Source organism: Rattus rattus, chromosome 8 (assembly GCF_011064425.1).
Source record: "Rattus rattus isolate New Zealand chromosome 8, Rrattus_CSIRO_v1, whole genome shotgun sequence".
Lineage (NCBI taxonomy): Eukaryota > Metazoa > Chordata > Mammalia > Rodentia > Muridae > Rattus > Rattus rattus.
Window position 1 is genome coordinate 61,141,556 of NC_046161.1, and position 25,875 is coordinate 61,167,430.

Consider the following 25,875-nt stretch of genomic DNA (forward strand, 5'->3'; position numbering starts at 1 on the left):
ATTAATAAGAGCAGCATTTCAGTGTGTATGTGTAAGACTCCTCCTCCCTCAGGCTTCCTAGGTAAGGTGCAAAGCACGCTATTGAGAGAGTTCTGCCTGAGCTACAGCGACACTCACAGTATCAGAACTACTACAGGCAACCAAGGACTACTCAATAATTTCCTCAACTAAGTTTCTCTAGGCAAATTCCCTTCCAATGTGTGTTGGTTCTATTGTTGAGTATGCATGCTCTGGCCTGTGTAGGCACGTGAATACAGTTGCAGTTGAAAGCCAGATGCCTTGGATCTCCTGGAGCTGTACTTAGAAGTGGTGGTGAGCTGCTCAAAGGAGGTTCTGGGATCTGAACTTGAGTCCTCTGAAAGAACAGTGTGTGTGCTAAACCAGTGAGCCATCTTCCCAGCCATTCATCTGAGCTTTTATTAATTGAGATTTTATAATTGTCTCATTTGTAATATCATGGTTTGCTTAGATTACTTGCTTAGAGCTCAAGTTTAACAACAGTCAAATTCTCAGGTTCTCCATACCTCAGACAAGCAAATATTTTATCAAAATATCTACATACAAGGTGTATAAGACAGCAGTAATAACCAATGATATGTGTTTCTTCCTTAGTTTAACAAGAGAAAATACCATGTTCAGGAAGAAACACAACCCAGCTCTGTGGGCATCTATTTGTTTTTGGCTCTGTAAAGTGAAGTTTGCTGTTTTTCTTTCTATGTCTTTGTCTTTCTACTCCAGGGAAACTCTTATATGAAACTACAAATCTACGAACTCCAGCAAAGGCACTGCCATGACTTAGAGCTGAAGTAACCTTTAAGAAGGTAACAATGGTGGTTTCTCGGGAAGTCTGTAGTCCTGCTAGAAGCTTCTTACTCTTGCAACTCTACACTGAGACACTCACATATTTTAAGCATGGTGGGAGTTCATAATTAAGGTTTAGTTCATGGTTAAGATTCTAGTCAGCTCAAAACACTGGCTGCATCCTCATTTCAAACACATCCATTCTTCTTGTCACCATGGTGCTGTCACGCTCATCTTCAGTGTCACTGTCAAGCCCTCTCTCTGCTGCCCCTGGTTCTTACGGAAGTGCACGTGTGTGCTGGGTTCACCAAGGCATCACTTCCATGTAGATTTCCATGTAAATTTCTACTTCACACTCTAAGTTCCTAGAACACTTGGACTGGGAACAGTTTCCACAGTAGGCTCACAATTTAGTAGCGTTTCCTTTTACAGAGGAAGCCAGAGGACTGATCTGGAAGACTAACAAAGCCCTCTGATAGTCCTATAAAGGGAATGCTCTTTGTGTCACTGAAACCAGAACCCAGACAAACCCTGAAGATGAAAAGTTACACGCCAGCTTGAAATCTGACAGCTTAATGACCATCTCCAATTTTACCATGTACCATTAGGGCACTGTTTGGTGTCACAGGAGGAAATGAGAAGTGTCATTGTCATACTACTTTGTGGTTGAGCTACATTCTCACAAAGTCCAGAGAAGATCTTCCAGAGGTATATGGCTCATCTCCCTACCCAGCTTCTCAGAGATAAAAATGGGGAGCTTTATCTTGACGAGGCCAGCTTCAGACAGCACACACAGCAGCTTAAACTGAGGAGGCTATGTTGCTATTAGTATTACATAATGAATAAACCTTTGGAATCCATAGAAATTGCACTGGCAATTTCTTCCAAGGAAGTCAGCATATAACCAATCCTCAGAGTCTGGATTTATACTCAAATAATTTAGTACCTGAGGAAGAAAAATTTAAAATGGAAAAAGTAGCAAGAAAACTACAGGATATCTGTGGTCCTTACCGTGGCTAAGTTATAATGTCAGTGTAGGTTACTGCATTTAAAGGCACAGCCTATGATGCTGGTGAAGGACAGCAAAGCCATCCACAGACAGAACAGCCCTTTAGTCTGTGACGTCAGTGCATAAGAAGACAAGGGCTACCCAGGTTTTCAGAAATTTACTTGCTCAGCAGAAGTTGGCTTAGGAGACAAATACAGAACAGCCTTTGGGTTCTCTGAAACTTCCCATTGGACCCCAGTGACTCAGCTGTATTGCACATCTGGGATACTCGAGTCTGGAGGGGAAGCCCAGAAGCATCGGTCTTTGTTTCCCCAGATGCCTCAAATGTGCAGCCAGGCTGCAGGCCACACTGCAGCTCTTCCAGAGGCTGCTGCATGAAAGCACAGGACAGCTGCAGGCTAGAAGCTCTGCTGCTCCAAAGCTCCAGAAGAAAAGGGTCATTTTAGAACAGGGCCCGGCTGCCCTTCCTCTGGCACACAGGCTGCTGTTTGGAGGTGCTGACCGTCAGAGGTTATCTGGAGCGCTGGTTGTAAAGAAGAAAGTCCTTGTCTTGGCAGAGCAGACAGAGTTTCAGGCTTCGGCGGCTGCCTCCAGCAACACAGAATGCCCAGATGCCCATGAACACCATGATTATATATGCTGTCACCAGATTCACTTCATAGTGAGGACTTAGTAAAGTCTGCAAGGAAAATAAATCAGTTTGGGTAAAAGCACAAGCCTCTTAAACACGTGGAATAAACAGAGATAGAGGAAAATACACAATGCTTCCAATAGCTGGACTGTCTCACAAACAGGAGATGGATGTCATCTCTGTCTCAGAAAGGCACAGAACAATCTACACAGCAGACAGTGGTCTGTGAACTTGCATTTTGATTGACTCAAATGGCAACCCAGAAGACAGCTGTTAGCCAGAACCCAATGGGATACTTAACAGGAAGCACATGGAGCATATGCCTAACTTATATCCATTTCTGTGTTAAGTTGGCTCTAAGAATTTACAAGAAAGTCAGGTATACCTAGGTTACTTTAATATGAACCATTAGTATTCAAAGGAACATGAGGAAACAGAGTCAGATTTTGGCTGTGCAATGTCTATGGATTCCACAAGTTTATTCATTGTAAACACCAACAGCAACATAGCTCTTGGCAGAGCACATGTTTATTATGGATTCAATGTCCAACACCAAAGCATGACTGACAGAGTGCCAAAGGGCGCTGTGACCGAAATCACTGAGGACAAGGCTTCGCCGTGATGGGACTTATATACCTCATAAGTAACGGTAATGAAATAAATTAACTACAATTCATGATTGATGCTAAGACAGAATAGTGGCAGTTGTGACAAATGCTAGGATGAGAACAAGGTGATTTACTTAAGGGATGATGGAGGCCCTGAGGAAGTGGCACTTAACCTGAGACAGATAAGAATGGGAATGAACTAGCCCTGTGCAGGCTGGCCATGGGAGGAGCAAAGGTGAGGACAGAGCTGGATACAGGTGAGCACTAGAGCCAGCAGGAATTCAGTTTAGAGGACTGGAGAGATGGTTAAGGGAACTGGCTGATCTTCCAGAGCTCCTGAGTTCAACCCCTGGCAACTACATGCTGGGTACCGCATGGTGGGTCACAACTATCTGTACTGAGATCTGGTGCCTAATAATTTTTTTACAAGGATTACAGTTTAGGAATTGAGGAGCAGATGAGGTCAGGCAACTGTGAAACCAGCAGCTAAGCAATGTGAATGTTACTGTGTGTGATACAGGGTCCTGTAGAGGGTTTAGATTGGGATAATTATGATTGGCTTTGATTTTTAAACTGCATAAAAAAGATTAGAGGGACTGGTGAGTCAGGAGATGAGTTAGGAGGAGACTGCACTGCTGAGGAGAGAGTGCATGGTGATCTAGGGAGGTAGTGATGCAGATGGAAAGCAAATAGGATGAGCTCACAGGGCTCAGTGATGGACTCAATGCGAGGAGGATGCCAAGACTGGCTCTTGTATTTCTGGCCTGATGGCTGATGAATGCTTGAAAAGCACCAACCTTGGAAGAGACTGGCAATTAGTGGGCAGGAACAAGCTCACAGTGAATGCTACATGACAGATCCAAAGATACCATAGTAAGGATTAATAGTCCATGAAATTTCAAAGGGCGGAGGTCAAAAAGTTAGTCAAGATTTTTTTTATAAAAAAAATATAAAGGACTCTTAAAAATTAAAGGCAGTAGCAGAAGGACAAAATATTTGAACAAGGGTGTCAAAAAGAATTATCCATCTGACAACAGATCCACATAAAGATGTGTTTATTATCCAGTAAATGAAAGTTTGAAGTTTACTGTGCTTCTACTATATTCCAGCAGGATAAGGAAGTTATATCAAGTGTTGGCAAAGACATAGAGGAGCTGTCTATAATTGATAGTAGATACTGTTTAAGTAGATAGTGTTTAAGTTAACATAACCAAGCTGAAAAACTGAGAGATACCACAAGCTGACTTATGCACTCTAACCAGAGTGCTTCTGGGAATGTGTCCAAAAGAAATGTGCATGTGTGTTTGCTGTCAGACATACATGTAATATTTTTAGTCACACTCTACACAATAGTTAGAAAGTAGAGTACTGAGGGTCTGCACCGAAACATGGCAGAGGTTGGGTCCAAGTCAGTGCTGTTTGTGTGTCTCGGTAACATCTGCCGGTCACCCATTGCAGAAGCAGTGTTCAGAAAATTGGTAACTGATGAAAACGTTTCAGATAACTGGAGGATAGACAGTGCGGCCACATCCACCTATGAAGTGGGGAACCCCCCTGACTATCGAGGGCAGAACTGCATGAAAAAACATGGCATCCACATGCAACACATTGCACGGCAGATTACAAGAGAAGACTTTGCCACATTCGATTATATACTGTGTATGGATGAAAGCAATCTGAGAGATCTGAATAGAAAAAGTAATCAAGTTAAAAACTGCAAAGCTAAAATCGAGCTACTTGGGAGCTATGATCCACAGAAGCAGCTCATTATTGAAGATCCCTATTATGGCAATGACTCTGACTTCGAGGTGGTGTACCAGCAATGCCTTAGGTGCTGCAAGGCCTTCCTGGAGAAGACTCACTAGCTGGTCCTAACCACCACCACTGAGCAACCCACTCCTCAGTGCTGTGCCCAAGGGTGGTGGCAGTCCTTAGCCCCATACCCCACCTCTCTTTTCAGCTGACTTACTGTATATCTTTAAAATAATTGTAGGTGGAAATCAGGCATTTGTTCAGAAGGATAAAAACATTTGAGGCAGACATTTGAGGTGTGGCTCAGTATTCTTAGACTAACAAAAGCTCTGGCCTCGCCATAATTACAAAATAGTGGAACGAGCAACTGTGGAACAAAAGAAATCCCAATAAAGTAAGAATGACCCACAAGGTCCAGATCAGCCTTTGAGCCCAGCCAGCCTGGGTAGTCTGGTCTAACTGGAGTGCGAGCATGGCCAGCACCCAGTGTGCTGTTTGCTTGCCTTACACTCTCTATTCTATATTGTCTCTTATTGTGACAATATCTCCATCCATGGCAGCCTTCCATTTAACACTGGGAGAGTTTAAACCCAGGCACAATGAGGGTTCAGATATTTGAGAAAGGAGAACCTGGATGTGATGATGGGCCTGGAACTCCAGCAGGCCATCCTGGGCTGTACAATGACTCTCTGTCTGAAAGATAAAAATGCTAACAGATGGGAGCAACAGGTTGGTGAAGTTAACACCTTTAATCTCACTTGGTTTTTGTGTAGTTTCTTGAGCTTGGTTCCTATTTGAGCCACTTTGCTTCTTTAAAGAGAAAGTAAGTGTGCTTAAATAGTGGTGTGCATTTGTAAGTGTTCTCTCATCAACATTTTACAAAGTTACAGGCAAGCATGAGTAATTTTAGTGTATGTTCAGAAAAGGGACCTCAAATTTATGTGGATATATGTCAGAAAAGATTGTGAATTAAACTGGGATGTTACCAAATACAACTAAAAATATAAAAAAAAAAAAAAGAAAGAAAGTAGAGTACTAAAGACATGACTCGGTGGGTAAAGTGATGGTTGCCTAATCTGAGTTCAGATCCTGGTACTCATGTTAAAAGATGGCAGCAGCTATCAGATGTTGTGATGTAAGCTTTTACCCCAGCACTTGGAGGGCAGAAACACATGGGTTTGTAAGTTTGAGGCCACCAAGGTGACACAGTAAAAGTATCTTTAAAAAGCGGCATGGAGCATGACATTTGTAGATGCTGGGGGCTTGCTGCCTAGCTAGTCTAGACAAAATTCAGAATTCCAGGTTCAGTGAGATACCATGACTCCTAAAACGAAAAACCCTCAAAAAAAACAAAACAAAACCAAAACAAACAAACAAACAAAAGAACAAAACCACAAAGTAAAAAAAAAGAAAAAAAAGTGGAGAGCTGTAGGGAAAGGCATTTCAACATCCTCTTCTGGCCTGGACCTGCACACATAACAATATGTGCACCCACATGTACCTCACACACAAAACTAAAAATAAACCAGGAGCCAGGACATGAGACTCACACATGTAATCATAGCACTCAGGAGGCTGATGTAGGGGGAGACTTGAGGTCGGCCCGGGCAACAGATGAGACTCTCAAAAATCAAAAAACAAACAAACAAACAAAAAATAACCAATCTGGAAATACTCTAAATGCTTCTATGTTGTGGAACAGATATTATGGTCTATGCACAATGAAATGCTGTACAACAATGGTTATGGTTATTTAATGGTGAATTTCATAAATATACCACCAAAGTAGTGATAAATTGCAGACTTTCTGAGCAGATGTCATGGAGGTTAAGCATTCCCTGTTAGTGGGAAGACAAATCCTGCCTGAAACACAGCAGGACAAGAAGGTGCACTACTGGAGTGTATGATGCGAATGGTGAAGAACAATGGGGGGGGGGTAAACTTTACAGCCCCAAATGAATAAACCTTACATCAAACAAAGACTTTAGGTTCTACTCTGAAGGCTTCTAAAGCCCACATCTCTCCTCCTCAGTGAGTTTGGCTCCCAGGACACCCAGGCCTCTGGATTTCCCAATTTCCTCCTATGCTTCCTTGCTGACTCCTCCTTTGTAGCCTAATCTCAATGATGGAGCTCATGGGACTCATGCTTGAGCATCCACTCTGTTTATCCAAAACCCTTTGAATTACCATTTCTCGACCAAACCCTGCCCCAAAGTTACCCATTTCTCATCTAACTTTTACCTGACCTAGTCTACTCTTGGATATTTAACAGGCACCTAAAAAGTAATGGCCCCAGATAGAACCCATGACCATGCCTCTCAGTCTCAGTTGATGACACCTCTATCCTTTCAGTTGTCCAGGCCAAAAGCCTTGAATATAACCTTAGCTCCTCCTCTTCCTCTCCTAGGCCTCGTCCACCTTGCAGGAAGCACCGATGGCTCCACTGTTGACTCCTGTTTCCTGAACACGGCAATTTCTCATGCTTCACCGCTCTTACATCCCAGTCCTCCCTGCCTTTCCTGACTGAGGTGACTGCTCCCGGCCAGTGTGCTCTGAGGGCAGCAGTCAACGCAGTCCTTTCCAGGTGTGTGTCAGATTACCCCACACACAACGCTCCCCTCATTTTGTATTTTAAGATAGGATCTCACTCTGTAACCCAGGCTCGGCAAGATACACAAGTCCTTGCTTGGCTTTACAAAGACGCCATTATATTAAAGACAAGTCTAGTATCCACAGATACTGCACGGAGAACCATGGAGGAGGCAAAGGGGTTGCATCTTAGTTGGATTAGAGGACAAGAAGCCCAGTGGAGAAAGTACGATAGGGAGCTCTAAATGGACAGACAGGAGAAGCAGGAGGAAGGGTCCACCAGTAGAGACATTTTTAAAATGTTGTTTTGTTATTATTATCATTTGTGCAGTATGAAATGCACATGTCAAGATGCAGCTGTGGAGATCAGGGGACAGTTTTTGGGAATTGGATCTGACTTTCCATAATGAACTCTGTGGCTCAAACTCGAGTCATCAAGCTTGTCTAAAGCAATCTTACCTGCTGACCCACCTTCTGGCCCAAGGAAACCTTTCAGTGTTGTGTGGAAAGTGTGCAAAGGGCCATGGCAGGGTCAGTTTAACAACTCTCATGTATCTGAATGACATATTACCAGTCAAATCCAGGTCATTACACACTGCTTTAAAAATAAGCCCTGACACATGTTTTAAACTATACTTTGTGAACTGGCACTGTTATGATGTCAGGGAGGAGTGGAACCCATACTTCTGCTACTGGTCAGACAGTGGAAAGGGTCACCATCCTACAGAGCATGTTTGAGCAATTTGTATCAAGCACTCAGAATACTCACACCAACTGTCAGTTGGGTCCCTGCCTCAAAACTTAGACAGATGGGGAAAGACCATGCACATAAACAGTTAGGAAAGCTTCACAGCATCCACAAACAACAAGAGGGAAGTGATTAACCAGTCAAATTAAAATAATTTTTTTTTCTTTTTTCTTTTTTTTTTCTTTTTTTGGAGCTGGGGACCAAACCCAGGGCCTTGCACTTGCTAGGCAAGCGCTCTACCACTGAGCTAAATCACCAACCCCTAAAGTAATTTTCATGTAACCATTTAAACTTACTAAAATTTGTATCTTAAGGGGTTTGTCATGAAGGAAAATTGTTTCAGATACGCTTCATAACACAAGCACAATGCCAACTATTTTAGGCTTGGCCATACATCCACTAAAGGACAGGCATGGGGAAAATCTCTAATGAGACAGACCCCATATTGACAGTGACTGTCACTCTATGTCCACTTACAGGGCTTTCCTGGTTTGTGCTCATGTCCCCATGAGCCTGTACCTCCTCTGGGGTGGAATCCACCACTCAGATGTCTGCACTCGAGCTCTGTAAGCACTGGGAAAACAGCACCACACTCACCTGGGTGGACACCACCAGATGGGTCAGGAGAACTGTAAGGAGGATGTACCACTTATTCTTCTCACAGCCATCAAAAAACACGATGCCCCAGAACACGTGCAGCATTATGATAACCAGCGTCATGAAAGCTGAAAGACAAGTCAGCAGTCAGTGGCCAGTCCTGCAGACAACAGGCACCAAGGCCAGTCGAACGCCACTACTGTTCACCAGCTTTGAGCGGCCCCTGGCTGCAGTCACAGAATCTGACCACCACTGCACAGAACTGGCTTTGAGAAGAACTCCAAGTGAACTCTCAAATACGCATGTGGGGTCCAGCCTTTGTAGTTGCTATTCCTCTAGAATATGGCCTGTTTGACAAGAAGCCAACTTGGATTTGGTTTTCAAAAAGGTTCCCTGAGGTGCACATTGAGATTAGTATAAAATCTATTTAAAATACATATATAAGTGGTTTGCTTATATATGTGTCTGCGAATATGACTAATGACGGAAGAGGTCTGGCAAAGGCACAGGATCTGTGGGAATGGAATTATAGATAGTTGTGAGCTGATTTGTGGGTCCAGGAAATTGAACCTGGGTCCTCCAAAAGCACAGCCAGTGCTCTTAAGCACTAAGCTGTATCTCCAGCCTCAATACAGCTGGTTCCTAGAGAACCGATGCATGGTCAAGTTTCAGAATCCTGACAAGCAGGTATTCTTGTAAGTGTGCACAAGGAGATACAAGAATATTTACACCAGTACTACAGCCATAACGAAGAATGCCCACCCTTACCACAACAGATAATTAAAACACTGTGTGCTCACAAAGTGAGCTACTGTGTATGACCCTCAGCATGGACCATCTCAGGAACATGGGGCTGACTGAGAGCAAACACACTGTGAACATGTATGTTATTCTCATGGAGTAAGACACCCACAAAACAATATTAAAGACATAATTGTTGTGCCTACAGGACAGGAAGCTGTCACATCTCTGTGACAGTGTCTTCATGCCAGGCTCTGGCAGACCACACTAAAAGGATTTAATTCAAGCCCAGCCATCATTCTGAAGAGGACAGTTCCTAAGGACAGATGCCTGCCAATGGTGCGACACTGAGACCACTTAAGAAGTCCAGGGGCTACGTTTGCTTTTTTAAATATACCCGAGTCAAAAAGACCAAGGCAAAACCTGACACAGTGGGAATTCTTTTTAAATCAGTGTTTCTAGCTGTCAATCAAATGTCAAGGGAAGTCACTGTCACAGGCATTTGGCATCTGGCTGGCAGCCTCTGCTTGCCCTTCTCTCTGGGCACTGCCATGGCTGTTAAGATCAGCTAAGTGTGCTCCCAGGGTTAGCTAGAGCCCAGCTACCTGGGAAATGCTCTTACGGGTGACATTTTTCAGCCTCTTCTTATCCAAAACAGTGTTATTCTGCAAGCTTCCAACAAGTATCCTCTGGACCTCATGGGCACTGATCTTGTTTCCAAATTCTAGACATTCTGAATGTCTTGATCCTTCCTGTTAAGAAGTCTGATGGACTTCTTTTGCTTCCATTGTCATGACATCTCATCTCAGACTAGCATTCAAGGCCCTGTACAGTCTAGACCCAAATGACTTTAACAGCAGATCCTCTATGAATCTTCAACTGTATCTTTATGTCAGAAACACTGAACTCAAGCCAGGCATAGTTGTGCAGCAATTGGGAGAATAGAGACAGAAGTAGGTGTCTTAGAAGTTCAAAGTCATCCTTAGGTACATAATAAGATTGAGGCTAGCCTGGGCTACATATTACTCTCAAATACAAAGAAACAAAAAACAGGACTTCTCTCCTTCTTTCCCCTATCATATCATCCCCTCCCCTCCTTCTTTATATGTAAGTGTGTATGTATATATCTATGTATGCATGCACACATATGTATACATAGACATACATACACATACATCCCTCCCCATTCTACCACACCTAATACTTGCTGTAAGATGAAACACAGGGTCAAGAGGATGGCTCAATAGTTAAGGTGTTTGCTGCCAATGTTTCATACCTGAATATTCTTTTTTGAAGGAGAAAACCAACTTTCATAAGTTGTCCTTGAACATCCATAAATGCACACACATAAATATAATAAAAAATTTAAGATCCAGCACAATGTCATTTTCAGTAAATATTGCCCTGATACATACATACTCTTCTCCACAGTTTTCATAAATTTGTTTTTAAGAATCCTGTTCCCAAGACCAACCTGCATTGAGCTCATGGCAATCTCACTGCCCCAGTCTCCCAAGTATGGGCATTACAGGTATAAACCACTACATCTGGCTTCCGACTCTTGTTGCACTCGATACACATTTCCTGAGAGTGGAGACAGCCAAGTATGAATATTCTGGGTATGTACCCTTAAAGTCAGCTAACTCTGGTTTAGAATCCCACTTGTGTGGATTTGCACAAGTTGTTTACCTCTGCACTTCCACATCCTTCACTTCTAACATGGACCCACTCCACTCTGCAGACTTGGGTCCTTAGCTATAGTGTCAGGTGGGAAAGTAAACATAGGTCACCATGTTTATCCAGATTCTCGGGTACTTGGTTATGGAGTAAAACCCATTTCTCTCTACTCTTGTAGATTTTCCTTCCTCTCGCCCTGTCTTATTACCACATTTCTTTTCTTCCTTTCCTTCATTATCCAACAAGGATTTTCTCAGTGCCCTGTTCACATGGGTGAGTCTGAGCCCTGAGGCTATTGCCATGTTAGGCTCAGCTACCCCACCTTCAGCTTTCTGTTTTATTAGTGTAATGTTACTAACATCCCTACATTCTGGCTGGCTTTATAGCACCATATAACAGATACTTAGAAACTGGTTTTGCTAAAAAAAAAAAAAAAAAAAAAAAAAAAAAAAAGCACGGACTCCTTACTCAGATAACTGAATGAATGTCTGCCTCCACTTCAAGTGTCTCCATTCTTGTTGGATACCTGTTTACCCTGTAGTGGGCATGATAATCATTCAAGAAGAGTCTGTCTTAAAAACTAGGGAGCCCTAACCTAACTCATTGCCCTTCAAAGTTAAAGGCATAAAGATAAGAGTAACTGAAGCAGCTTACTTTCTGCCTTTGCATGTCCTGTTCCAGACCCCAAAGGCACCTAAATGTCTCCAGTCATCATCCTAAGCGTGCATTCATCTGGGATCCTAGGAACAGAAGAGCTGACTGGCGAGAGCACTTCCCAGCTTGGGGAAATTCTCATGCTTTCCTGCATCAGGAACAATTATCTCATGAGAACTTGCTTATCCCCTCAAGTCATAGTACATCTTCAGACCATCTTGCAGGACCAGAACGGAGACCCTGACCAATCAGGACCACACACTGACAGTTTAACTGTGCACAGCTTTGCCCTCACACTCAAGTCTTCTCTTCAAATGTAAGGCTCTTGTCAGTGCTCTCAAGATGTACTTGGGGATCCCTGGATCCCCATGACTGATCCTTTCCCTAGTGCCCCATATTGACCTCTCTTTCAAACTTTTCACATTGCTCATCTCAACTGGGTGTAGAGTAGACCGGTGTCTAATCCTAAGCTGTAGGGACTTTGAGAAATGGGGCTTTTGTCTCAATATTCCAATGCTGACCAGGAGCTAAATTTACTATAGCAAAGCATTGTGAAGTATCTACAACTGGTAAGAAATGGGTGCCTGAATATCTAAACTATCCTGCCTCATACAAATATCTACACTCATGCACACTGCTTTGACACTTATTAATAGACAGAATTCCAGCTAGAGTGAAAACCTGTAACAGCATCTGTCCTCCCTTCCCATTGCAAACCCTTCTCGTTAAACCCGACATATAAAATCCTAAAAGTCCTTCAGAAACTCTGATGCTAAAGTTTGCTTTATTCTATTCTTATTGAGAACAGAAAAACATGGGGCAAAGAGATAGCTCAGCAATAAGAGGTCTTGTTATAGTTATAATACTGGGCCTAGTTTCATTTCTTTTTTTTTTTTTTTTTTTTTTTTTGGTTCTTTTTTTTCGGAGCTGGGGACCGAACCCAGGGCCTTGCGCTTCCTAGGTAAGCGCTCTACCACTGAGCTAAATCCCCAGCCCCTAGTTTCATTTCTTAATGACACTAATCAAAGGCACATATGACATAGGCAAAGAACTGCAGTGTCTGTGCGTCACACTACTCTTCCTCACTGTAACATTTATATTATGCTTTGTGTACTTAGGTGTATGTCTTTACAGTCAAAAGGTATGAAGAAATTATTAATAATTATTTGTAGACTGCATACTTAAACATTCAAAAGCACTTCTTACCAAATACTAAATTAATGATCCAGGATATAACTTGAACTTGGGACCGCAATCCCATATTTCCTTCTCTACAAAACATTTCCAAGAAAGAACAATGAGTCTAATTACTGCTGTCCTGCTCCACAACCACAGATAACAAGGAACTAACTTATATTTACTTGTAAGATACATGTAAGTATACTATATGGGTACTTCATAAACTATGCCTGTCTGTAACATAAAAATCCATGTATATACAGGTATCATACGGGTTGTGCATTATTAACTATGAGAGACATAGATGGAGATGCTAATTAACAACCCCATACTCCTTACTTATTCTAATTACCATTTTAGGTACAAATCTACTTATCCTAGGAATTCATTTTAGGCTGGCCTTGAAAACAGCTGGTTTTTCTGAAGGGAGTTAGCACCATCTAGAGGACAAAAATCTGTAGCAATAAAGGAGGATGGAAGGAAATGGGCTCCTACAATGATGTAAAGTATGAGAAAATTTACAAGTAACACGGAGGCTGTCTTATTAATTTCTATTAGATTCTAACAGACATTAGCCATTAAACCGACATTTGATTCTTTTATACAAACTTGACATGATTATCACTTAACTTATATGTCATAAATATTCCAGTTTAGAAATATTTACAAAGGTAGGCTGCTCTGTTGGAGGCAACATTAAGCATGACCTATTAACACACTTTCCCTTAACTCCAAGCTGGAGTCTCAGGGTCTGAACTGGATGCTGTAGGCCTCAGAAAGTCAAGACCTTTCAAACGGAGAAGATTAACTTGCTGGCTGCACGGAGAATGGATTCACTTGAGAGGCTGACAGCACTGATGTCCACAGGAGAGGCTGAGATTGGAACTAACAAGGAAACAGAATGGTGGAGGACTGTCACCAGGCTCAGGGACGGCATGGCAGACAGATGGCTCTAAGCTACCGCAGCTTTTTAAAAATTGGTCATTTCTCTGTATAACCTTTTTATTCTATTAAAGGTTACTGAACCTCTTTAATTTTTGGCCATATTTGCCTAAAGATGGTAAGCTTCCTAATGACCTTTAGCCTGGGGGTGAACGTTGATTTAATTGAATAAAAAAAATGGGTATATGAGTTCCCTTATTTCAATGATAAAACTGCTATTGATCTAAACATAAAATAATATTCTGATTATAAGACAAACTTGTCATTGTACTATAATTTGTAGCAGCTAGAGAATGAAAAGTAATGTGAAAAGAGTTGGTCATTTTTTTTTTCCTTTTTCTTTTTTTCAGAGCTGGGGACCAAACCCAGGGCCTTGCAAGCGCTCTACCACTGAGCTAAATCCCCAACCCCGAGTTGGTCATTTTTAATGCATCAATTTGTTTATTATTTTTCATTCTAAATTGAAAGATCATATCATACTGCCTACCTGTAAATAGCAATAAGCTATAGATAAATCAAAGATTAGAATTTAGGGCTTGGGTTTTATACTGAGTCCCTAGCACTGGACAAGACGAAAAACAGGGGCTTACAGGCCTATGTTAAAAATAATATAAAATCTCAAAGCAAAGAAAAGCTAGCTCATAAAAGTTAGCTGCTAATGTTACACACACACACACACACACACACACACACACACAAATATATATATATAATATATAATATATATATATATATATATATATATATATATAAATTCTTATGCAAGATAAGCTCTTGTAATATTCTTAAAGCACTCCAGTCAAACCCCTGTCCCCACTTTCAGGTCCTTCACTTAGAGTGCCTAAGAATATCTTGCCTTTAAAAGGCTTAACACAGGGCTGGAGAAATGGCTCAGCATTTAAAAGCACTGGCTATTCTTCCAGAGTCCTGAGTTCAATTCCCAGCAACTACCTGGTGGCTCTCAACCATCTGCAATGGGATGTGGTGCCCTCTTCTGGTGTGTCTGAGTGCAGTACACATATGCATTAAATAAATAGATAAATAAAAAAGAAATCTTTTTTTTAAAAAAAAAAAGGTTTAACAGAAATTATTATTCAGTTGAATTCTGAAGCCAATGCATGCATACAAATGATCCTTTAGAGCAGAACCCTGCATGGGCACAGCTATGACACATACCTGAATTAAGGAAGAACTGAGGAGAATCACCATGAATGCCCACTGTGCCTGGCCCCAAGGCATTAGACAGGGTGTTCACAAAGGAAAACACTCCACTCATGATTCCAAAGCCCAAGCCAGAAACTAAAGAGGAAGAAAAACACCGGTAAGCCCTTTTCCTGTTATGAGTTCAGTTCAAATCTCATCTTCAGGGACATGGGGAATCCTACTTCACTGCAGGGGACAGGGTCAGCTTTCTCAGCATGTGTAAGGCATGGCTTAGCTACCACAGCAGAAGAAAGGAAGGGTGCTGCTGGGAGGGTGAGGAGGATTTGGTTCTTTGGACTGGAAGGAAGAAGGGAAGGAAACACCACCTGCTGTTGCTGAAGCATCAGCCAGGCCTGGGAGGCTGCGTGAGAAAGGAGGAGTAAGGGAAGTGCAGAACAGGATGAGAGGATAATGAGCAGGGGAGAGGCACAGAAGGGACTAGAGAGGAAGAGGAGGGCTGTGTGCTGAAGGCCTGGCTTTGGTTTATTATAGCCAAACTGTGAGGGAGTAACTGACTGCACACAGACTGGGCTAACTCTACTTAGAGGCCTAGATCCAGTGAGTGAGGGAGTGTGTGTGTGTGTGTGTTACATGTGCATGTGCATGTCTGTGTGTGTCTCTGCTACATATCTGTGTGTGTGTGTGTTACATGTGCATGTGCATGTCTGTGTGTGTCTCTGCTAGTATCTGTGCTTTTGTGTGTGTGTGTGTTACATGTGCATGTCTGTGTGTGTCTCTGCTACGTATCTGTGCTTTTGTGTGTGTGTGTGTGTGTGTGTGTGTGTGTGTGTGTGGACATGCACACTGGTGCCTGCATGAGTTTTTGTGTACCATGTGCAGGCTCTGCAGGTGTTGTATCCCTTAGAGATAGAGTCAGAGGTGGTTGTGAGCCACTGTGTGGGTGCTGGGAACTGAACTCACGTCCTCTGCAAGAGCAGTAGGTGCTCTTAACTGCTGAGCCATCTCTCCAGCACATTTATTATTTTTCTTCATGATACCACAGGGTCTAACTTACCATAGGCCAACAGTCGCATCGAGGGTGCTGTCTCCTCAGGGTTTATGCTTTTCAAACCCTCATTGGCTTTTCTAAAATAAAAAAAACAAACATATTTTTTGCTGTTTTTACTTTTTAAAAAGCAGTATAGGAAGGAGGTCACAGGACCCTTCAAAACTAGATATTAATGCAGCTTCAGATCAGGCTATACTCTCAATCCAGAGTCCATTTAAGTCAGACCCAGTACTCTTTTGTTACTGTTGTTTGTTTTGTTTGAGACAGGGTCTCTCTACTTAGACCTGGATGTCCCATAACTAAATATGGAGACCAGACTGATCTCAAATTCAATAAGGTCTGCCTGCCTTCGCCTCCCAAAGGCTGGGATTAAAAGCAAGTGCCACCACACCCAGATCGAGCACATTTTCAAAAAATGAACTTAAGTGAAATTTCCGCCAACTCCATCTAGCTGATATTTCCATAAAAGGAAAAATTAAAAATAACAGCAGCAAGCCAAGAGGGATTGAGTTTAATATGAATAAAATCAGTGATCTAATTTCTGAGCCCAATGAATATTTATTTCATTACCCTGAGGGATCTACCTCTCTGAATTTTGTACTTCCCGAAGTCTTAGGTCTCTGTCTCCACTGTACTGGCATTCAGTTATATTTTCCTCTGTGGCTATACTTACTCTCATTCCTCTTTCCCTCTTTCACACTGAAAATCCAAAATTATTCTCACCCCTCTAGTAGCATTCTTTTTTCTTTTGACTCAGGAACTGAACCCATGCCTTACACATACCAAGCACATATTTTCCCAGTGTGACACCTATAGGCTGCCCCCTTAAAGCAGCTAGGTGATGCACTAAAAGGTTAAATTTTCATGCTGGTACTTAATCATACAGTCTTCTGATTTTAAAATATTTTATATTTTTGTTTCATATTCCGAATTAGGATTCAGGATCGTAAGCAGTTCATTTTTTATAATAATCTATATGATAAAATGCTGTTGTTAGAATAGGATAAAAGAAATCAATCCAGAGTGATCATATCTACACTTCTGTTACTGTCAGGTCACAAACCTACCAAAAGTCTGCCTCTGTCCCCAACCATCACCCTGAAGACATTAGGAATGCTAGGTGTGGTTCGTTATATTACTGTCTCTGTTACTAAAACCTGTTACCCAAAACTTCTGCAGCCATTTAAAAGCCAGCTGAAGGGATATTTAAATTATATTTACTGTAAAGTGTGTTTATTAAAGTACTTTGGAATCAGTTTTTGCTGAAACAAAAGCAGGTGAGAAGAACTATAAAAATAGCTATTTCAGTGTTGTCCATTCAGAAGCACAGAATCCTCCCAAATTTAATGATTAAACTATATAAACATAAACTAACAGCATTCCTCTAGATTTGTTTTATTGGGAAAAATTGGACAGTTTAGTGGTTGCCACTCCAGAGAAATATGAAGACAGCCACACAAATATCTGGGTCACATCTTTCCTACAATCAGGAATTAAGTTCCTAGGCATGGTGGCGAGTGACTGAAATCCTAACACTTGTGAGGTGGAGGCAAGAAGGCCTGAAATTCAAGGTCATTCTCAGCTACATACTGAGGTGAAGGCCACTTAGGGATATGTGAGATTATGTTTCAAAATAAAATAAAACAAATGATAACAAAATAACTAAAATTTTGTATTTATTTTATATACAAATCTCTTGATAATCTCCCATATATATATGAATACTGAATATATTTTCAGTCTGTCTCTCTGCCTCTTTCTGTCTCTGTCTCTCTGTCTCTCTCTGTGTCTCTGTCTCTCTCTGTCTCTGTCTCTGTCTCTGTCTCTGTCTCTGTCTCTCTCTCTCTGTCTCTCTCTCTCTCTCTCTATATATATATATATATATATGTATATATGCTTGAAAATGAATAAATGAGCCAGTTGTGATAGTGCAGCCTTTAATCCCAGCATTTCAGAAGCACTGGCAGATAGATCTCTAAATTTGAGTTCGATACCAAGTTCCAGGCCAGTGATTGATAGATAGATAGACAGATAGATAGATAGATAGATAGATAGATAGATAGATAGATAGATAGATAAGAAAGTGATTTATAAGTAGTTTTACAAGGTTTAAAATTTGGAACCTTTAAGTTTTGTTCTTAGAATCTGGTAACAAATATAACAAGAGAGTTTTAGCAGTGAGAAGGAGAATCCCACACAGCCTGTCATCGATTCTGTTCATTGGGAACACGGAAACTGTTTTGTGTGTTCTCACTTCCTAGTGTTAACAGCGAACTGTCAGTATCCTAACATTTCCTCAGGAACTCTGTAACATGACATTCGAAGAAGTGTTCTCAACTCTTGAAATTATGTATTTAAGATATTTGGGCTTTTTACTCTTTTGGTTTCTTTTTTTATTTTGTTTTTTTGAGATGATTTATGTAATTAGGCTGGCTTCAAAATCACTATGTAGCTATGAACCCAAAGCTAAATCTCCAGTCCCTAAATACACCATTTTACAAAATTTTTAAAAACAGAGAGACTCTGTATACAAAAACCCCTATAGTAGGGCAGAGTGTATAGGTCAGTAGTAGAGCTCTCCCCTAGCTCTCACAAAGACTCTGGTGTGCAGGTGGGTGGGTGTAGTAAAAGAAACAAACAAACATACACCCTGTAGCAGTGATTATCTTAGATTTTTACTTTTCTGTAAATATAATATTTTCCTAAAATAGTTATTGTATCAATGTTATATAAAAACTGAATTAGGTTGCAAAATTTTCAATCCAAGTTTTTTTTAAAAATCCATATATTTCAGGCGTCATATAGCAGTTTTAGACAACACAGCAGTTACAGAGGATAAATGTTAAGCAATGACAGTTGTGTTTTAGGCAAGTAAATAGATGCATAAATAAAGTATGGCATAAGAAATAAAATCAAATATATTCACTTACATCCTAACCCCAAAAATAAAAGCTCATGACTCAGGCTTTTTTAAATGTATTTTTCATTTGCAGACTTGAAACTATAGAAACTATTTTTAAATGAGTCTCTGTTTCCCAGTACTAGTCAAAATAATGCAAGGCGTAATCTCTAAGAATAAATCCCTTGAGGCGGTAGGAAGGAAACAAGGAGTTCCAATGGTAAGAAAGCTCTTTATTGTTCCAGTAATTATTTCCCTGGGTTATTTTTCCTCAATAACAAATTCTTTTGTTCACTCATTTCTTGCCTGTTTCCTCCCATTATAAGCTCCACCAGGCAGAGTTTCTGTCTCTTAATCACCTTTGTGCCTCAGTTTCTACCAAGTGTCTGGCATTGGGAAAGTTCTCAAGAAACATGTTTGGGAGGACGGAGGAGGGAAAGAGAAGGAGGGGTGGGAGAGCAGGCAGGCAAACCAGATTGTAAGTTTCAACACTCGATATTTTCAGACTAAAAATGTAACAATCAACAAATTATTCAAGTTTAACTGGGGAAAATAAAGCAAACACTTAACTTACTTTAACAGTCTATAATATGCAAGCCTGAACAGCTCTTGGATACAGACAGAGAGCAACACTCCAAAGATGAGCAGGTAATTCTGTACTGGTCCATCTCTGTTGTCAGTGATGACTCTCACTAGGAACCAGAAAACAGACGAAAGCAGCAGAGACACCAACCAGAAGAAAGCACTGGAACACATAAGAAAAAAAGAAAATCACAAGTTAGCAGAGGCACAGGCTTAATAATGTCTTTAAATCAAAACCTGCTTGAGTTACAAATTATTTTTAGTAAACAATTCTCATAAAGTGGTGTTTTGGGTCTGAACTTTTTCTCCTAGTGAGACAAATAGTCCATCCAAGAGGAATGTCAGGTGTGCTTAACAAGAGCGATTCAGTGACCCTGATGTGTGACACTAGGATACTATCTGCCAAGGGCTGACTAAAAGGAGCTTGGTTTTTCTACTTTTCCTAAGAGATGCTTTACCTCTTGTGTGCTATAGAAATATACAACCAGTGTCGGTTGCAAATCTCATATCCTTTAAAATCTCCAGAAAATATACATTTACTGGTTAGATACTGCTTTTTAAAATTTATTTATTTTTATTTTTAATCCTTTTTTACAGTCCAGGCTTCATCTCCCTCCTGGTCTGCCCCCCCCAACCCCCATTGCTCCCCATCCCATACCTACCCCCACCCTGTCTCCAAGAGGATGTCATCTTCCCTGTCCCTACAACATCCACCCCACCAGGCTTCCCCACACTCTGGGGCATCAAGTCTCAGTGTCTTTTTCTGAAAGAAAACAAATACCTAAAGCCTGCATTAATATAGTGGGAAGTTCAGAAGTTGCAAACTTCTGGCAGGTGCAAAGAAACCAAGACCAGCTTTCACCGGCAGAGTTTGATATTTACCAAGCTCCCGGGAGGACATGCCTGGTCAGAATATTTGTGTTATTTGGGCTTTCATCCTGGACTGCACCCCAGTCAATACCCAGGGGGTCTACAAAGAAAACCTGAGACTGAGTAGCCTGCACAGACATTCTGAGTCCGAGGATTGATGTGGGGGTGGGGGCCAGGGAATAGGTATCTGATCCCCAGGTGACTTCAATGGCAGAGAGCGAGAACGACTCTTCGCTGCCGCTGAGCACTGGGTGAAATGAGAGATTCCTACGGAAAGACAAAGGGTCCATACACAAATGCATCTACTAGTTCCCACACTTAGCCCACAGAAGCCAAGGGGCGTCCGCGTAGCCTACGGGCCTGCTCTTCTCAGACCCTCCCAGGAACAGAAGAGCCTCCGGTCCTCTTAGCCCTTGGACGATGCCACAAGCTGGAGCCGCTGGGAGATGGGGATCCCGGGGTCGTGGGAATCCAGGAGAGGGAGGGAACCCGCGGTGTCCCGGACTCGGCTTAACCTCACCCGGCGATGAGGAAGATGACTCGCAAAGGGTCTGTGGCGATGGTGAAGACGTAGAGGGAGAGCGCGGGCCCGAAGGCGATGAAGGCGCAACCAAAGAACACGGCAGCCGTCATGACGCCCGCGGAAGCCAGTCCTGGAGGGCCCTGCAGTGCCCAGTGGACAGCGGGTGCCGGGTACGGGGCGGGGCTGGGTTGCGAAGCTCCGCTGCGGTCAGAGCTGAGGAAGAGGAGGCACTCGGGAGGCGGGGCCTGGAGATGCTCTAAAGCCTGTGGGAGCCGAAGACCGGACGGCGCTCGGGAGGCGGAGCCTTCGCGGATGAGGGGCGTGGCTTCGGATGCACAGATCCAATCAGAACAGGAAACGGAGGTCGAAAGGTGGAGCCTGGAGGTGTCCCACTCCCAGTCAAATCGGTGCGAGGTCTGAGCCTAGGAGGCGGGGCTTCGAGTTTCTCCAAGACCGGTCAGAGCCAGCCTGCAGAGCGAGCTCAGAGTGCCGCTCTACTCCAGTCTGAGCCAGCCGGAGTTCTGGAGACCAGGCTGTGTAGTGGGTGGGGCTCCGAGGTGCCATAAGTGTAATCAGAGTGAGCGGCTAAGTGGAGCACCAGCCGTTAGGCATAGAGTTTGTCCCTGCTAGTGGAATTTTGTCCATCACCTTGTGCCCCGCTGTTCCTAGGCTTAGCTTTTACACCTGGATTACTTGCTGATGGAGAAAGAATATAGAGGTGGAAGCTGTATTTCTTGGTGAATATATATATATTCTTACAAAACCTGATGCCTAGAAAAAATGCCAGAATTCGTGTAAAAACACATAGAATTCTTCCCACCCCCAGAGCAGCCTTTCCTGTCACAGATAGGTAGTGCTATGAAGGGTTATGACAGATGAAGAGGTCCCTGGTCATCACAAACCAGAGAAAATGAAAGATCCACCAGCAGAATCTTCATCTTCCTAGTTCTTGTCTTCCCTTTTCTCCAGAAGAGGTCAGTTGTTAGAAATAAACTGACTTTCCTCTTTAAAACAAATAATAAAGATCCTTTAGCCCAATGAGTGGGAAACTAATTATTGTTCTTTAAGAGACCTTGATTCAATTTTCACTGTCCTAGGTGTTAGGGATAGTGTGTTTGGTCTTGAATCATTTACGAATGGCTTTGCTTTTAAATGAAGTTTAATTTGAACTGGATGAACCTAGTACATAGAAGAGCAGAGCCCACATGCAGCACTTCTAGGACAGCAAGGTTTATTTTCTATCCTCCAATGCCTAACTCCCCTATCTAATTATTAACACCAAGTATGCTTAAAGTTACTTTTATTAATATAATATCTTCATTAATTTGAACATATATAAAATGTATTTTGGTCATATTTATCCCCGCTCTTCCCCTTAGCCCTTTCCAGATTCATCTCCATCCCTCTACCTACTCCCAACTTCATGTGCTTTTTCTTTCTTAAATAACCCACTGAGTCTAATTTGTATTGCTCATATACTCCTGGCTGTAGGATCATCCATTAGAATGTGGTCTACCTCCCAGGAGCCATGCCCTCAAGGAAAACTGACTCTACCTGAAAAGCCAAGCTGTCAATAGCTTCCCAGTTAAGGTTTGCAGCTAGAATATTGACTGGCTTGATCTTGTGTAGGCAAACATGGCTGCTCTAAGTTCATGAATGCATTTTTTTTTTATGAATGCATTGGTCTTGCTAAATCTGGAAGACACTGTTTGGTCTGTTCTACCCTAACCTGTGGCTCTTCCAATCTTTATGCCATACTGTCACTTCTACGATGTTCCCTGAGTCTTGTAAGAAGGGGTGTGATACAGATGTCTCATTTGTGTGAGGGCATTCCACGGTCTCTTTTCTGCTGTTCTTTGTTGTGATGTACTACATTGAGCTCGGTCTACTTTCACATATGGTTGTACACTTACAAAGATCACCCATTTATATCACGGTATTTTTATTGATCGGTCAAAAACCAATTGGAGACAAAGACCTTTACCATTTGGACATGCAGATTCCCAATTGAATCGTATCTTCAGAGATCTCAGCCAGCCCATCACTGGTCCACAAATACCTAATAAGATCTCTGTGGTAGAGAAGTCAAGGCTGAGGCTACAGACAGATATCTTGTGCTTTTGAACTTCCAGCCATGGCTGTGTGACTGTGGTGTGGCCAGTGTATTCTCTGTGTTTCAGTTTCTTTTCAAGAAGATACATGGAAAAAGATCTTGCTATATCTAAGTTAGGTTTAAATAGCATTTAAACTTGAGACAAGAGAGCTGCCCACATTAGCAGAATCTGCTACTACTTGAATGAAAGGGAGCGTTCACCATGCTAGACCCCTGTGGACAACCCCTCATAAGCCTATCAGAACAGTAGACTGATGGCGGAGACACTCAGCCAGCTAGCTATCCGTCCCATGCTGAGTCTCAGAATGAGATGCCCAAGTCACTTAAGGCTGAATGTTGCTCTTATGACCCTTTACTGGCTGCTTCCAGACACTAAGAGTTGTAGACATCTAACAAGCATGGCTCCCTCTCAGATCTAACAAAAAGTCAAATTTCAGCCCTGGACAAAGTTCCTTAGGGTCACCTGGAGCTGACTCTGGAACCATGAACTTCAGCCCAGGCTTCAGTGTACTTACCTCTCTGTATCCCATGGTTTTCTCGGCCAGGCCCCGTCTGATTCCTACAGGGTCTTTCTGTTCATAGTGAGAGTCACAAGAGTTCTGCTCAGTTATCCCAGCACTTAGCCTCCTCTCTGCAGGATAGAGTCAGGTGAAGGATTTCCTTCTACAGCAGTCTGTCTGAGCTGTGTGTGTCCTGCACTGAACTATCAATCCCCAGTGTGGAGACACAAAGTAGAGTAGGCAGGAACAGGACAGGCCTCCTAGTCCAGTGTGGATAAAGTAGAATTCACACAATCCAGCATCCAGAAGTTACGAGAAATCACTTACCATGTGATACAAGGAGACACACATTTGTGTCCTCACTTTGATTACATGTATCGAAGGGTTGCATGCTCTAGTATCTTGTACCTTTCTGGGTGACATTAAGGAACAGCAGGGATCCATTAGTGAATATTGTCTCTCTACCACTGGATCGATGCCCCCACTTATATGAGTCGGTGCTATTTTATAACAGACGGTTTAATCATCATCTGTGCAATCAAAACCTTTGACCTGGGAAAAGGCATGACAATTCTGTGATTTATTGTGAACATGTAGAAGATGCTGTCCCTTTCAACAACATTGAAGTGCCAACAACACTGTCAGACCATGACTGGAGTGTTTCAGTAGGTTAAAAGAGGAAAAAGTCACATCACTATTGGCAGCATGGTACCCTGGGTAGGTTTATCGCTCAGTCTGGGTGTGTGGGTGTGGCTGTGCCGACCTACTTGTTGGAGATAAGCAACTTGCCCTCCATTCCCTCCATGCCCCTAAAGTTGTTTCCTCTTCATTATTATCTTATCTCATGTGATTCATCTGTGTATCATATGCACATCTGGTGCTCAGGGAGGCCAAAATAGGGCAGCCTATAACTCTAAAACTATAGTTATAGACAGATTAAGTCTCCATTAGCAGGGCCTTCTAGAAGATCAGCCAGAGCTCTTAACCACTGAGCCACATCTCCAGCCCCAGGGTGTTTCCTCTGAATGGTATTCTCTCCTCCCGCCCACACCGCTCTCCCTTTACTACCCTCAGTTCTCTGCTCACACTCAAGACTGTTTGGAGCTGAAGTGATGCCTTCCCTGACTGCTTTTTTTTTTTTTTTTTTTTTTTTTTTTATTAACTTGAGTATTTCTTATATACATTTGAATGCTTCTTTTACTGCAGACTCTGCCTTTTCACTTTCTGCCTATTGTTCTGTTCTTTGTTCTTGCAGTCAACTGTAGATTCCACTCCATGATGTGTTTACTGGGTCTGTCTTTAAGTCCACTACAACTAGATAACTGTGATGTCAGAGACCACTCTGACCCTTTAGAAAAGGCTCAGGTCCCTTTGATTGAATGAATGAATATGTATCCAGGGTCCTGGTGTATCTGCAGGATTTTCCTATAAAACTCTCAATTCTGGAGCTAAGGGTGGTGCTTAATAACCCTGTTTGTTTTTTTATTTCTCATATATTTGTTTATGATGTATACCTATGTTGTGTGTGCCACAGAATATTAAAAGTCTAATTTAAATTTACATGAGAATTTACTCACAATTCAATTTGATATAAAAACTAAGTAAAAACTTAAGCTCATATAGATAAAGCATACATGCACAATAATACTTAAGACATATTTTAAAAACCAAGAGTTTGAGTGTTGTTGTTGGTTGGGATTGTCTCTCCTGTAGTCTTCACTGTGAAAAGAAAATTCACGACAAAGTTCTTTAGTAAAGACATAACAGCTTACATTTAGCGGTTTTATATTTAGAATATTTGATATATGTTATGAAAGAGAATATAAAGCTAATTATGTTTCTAGTTCTGTCATGAATTTAGGGGTTTGATGGTAGCTTAATGCATAAAAATATGTTCAATGGTAAAAATGTAAGATCCATGTAAGGTGCCACAGCTTTCATTCTGAACAGCTGTTCTAACTGTATAGCAGTTCACTGAAATGGACTGATATTGGGTCTGGTTAATTTTGGCATGATTTTTTTACCTGCAATCTTTTTTATAATAAAGTCTTAAAAAGAGTATTTCAAAAGGAAATACTATTTTGTTACCCCCAATTGTTATATAAACAAAATAAAATTGTACTTGATATATTTATTGATTTAGAACCTATTTTGGAAGGAAATCCTTATCAAAAATATATTAATATAGCATTAAATTTTGTAGCTTAATGAAATCTTTATCTTGTGACTCTAATAAAAGTTATTTCAT

At 41.8% G+C, this 25,875-nt stretch overlaps 2 protein-coding genes across 6 annotated transcripts; one reads left to right on the forward strand and one right to left on the reverse strand.

Moving 5' to 3' along the window:
- Positions 1-1,948: 1,948 nt before the first annotated feature.
- LOC116906735 (gamma-secretase subunit APH-1B) lies at positions 1,949-21,249 on the reverse strand. Of its 5 annotated transcripts, none has more exons than XM_032909555.1 (6): positions 21,012-21,249; positions 19,614-19,784; positions 16,147-16,217; positions 15,105-15,227; positions 8,736-8,863; positions 1,949-2,489 (listed from the first exon to the last, which is right to left on the reverse strand). In XM_032909555.1, exons 1-6 carry the CDS (start codon positions 21,122-21,124, stop codon positions 2,322-2,324), a joined length of 774 nt encoding a protein of 257 aa, XP_032765446.1. In that variant the 5' UTR covers positions 21,125-21,249; the 3' UTR covers positions 1,949-2,321. The 5 variants fall into 5 exon arrangements, with proteins under 5 accessions (XP_032765446.1, XP_032765444.1, XP_032765448.1 ...); XM_032909553.1 differs by lacking the exon at positions 21,012-21,249 and adding an exon at positions 20,504-20,936; XM_032909557.1 differs by lacking the exon at positions 15,105-15,227 and having other exon boundaries at positions 21,012-21,240.
- LOC116906736 (low molecular weight phosphotyrosine protein phosphatase) lies at positions 4,427-5,814 on the forward strand. The gene has a single exon (XM_032909558.1). It carries the CDS (start codon positions 4,438-4,440, stop codon positions 4,912-4,914), a length of 477 nt encoding a protein of 158 aa, XP_032765449.1. The 5' UTR covers positions 4,427-4,437; the 3' UTR covers positions 4,915-5,814.
- Positions 21,250-25,875: the final 4,626 nt, after the last annotated feature.

Excerpts from the sequence above, each read along its gene's own strand:
- LOC116906736 (XM_032909558.1), top strand. The coding sequence starts at position 4,438 with ATGGCAGAGGTTGGGTCCAAGTCAGTGCTGTTTGTGTGTCTCGGTAAC.
- LOC116906735 (XM_032909553.1), bottom strand. The coding sequence starts at position 20,793 with ATGCATTTGTGTATGGACCCTTTGTCTTTCCGTAGGAATCTCTCATTT. Across the intron at positions 19,785-20,503 it reads CATGTCCTCCCGGGAGCTTG|TGCTTTCTTCTGGTTGGTGT; the intron begins GTAAATATCAAA and ends TATGTGTTCCAG. Across the intron at positions 15,228-16,146 it reads GATGCGACTGTTGGCCTATG|TTTCTGGCTTGGGCTTTGGA; the intron begins GTAAGTTAGACC and ends CTTCCTCTTTAG.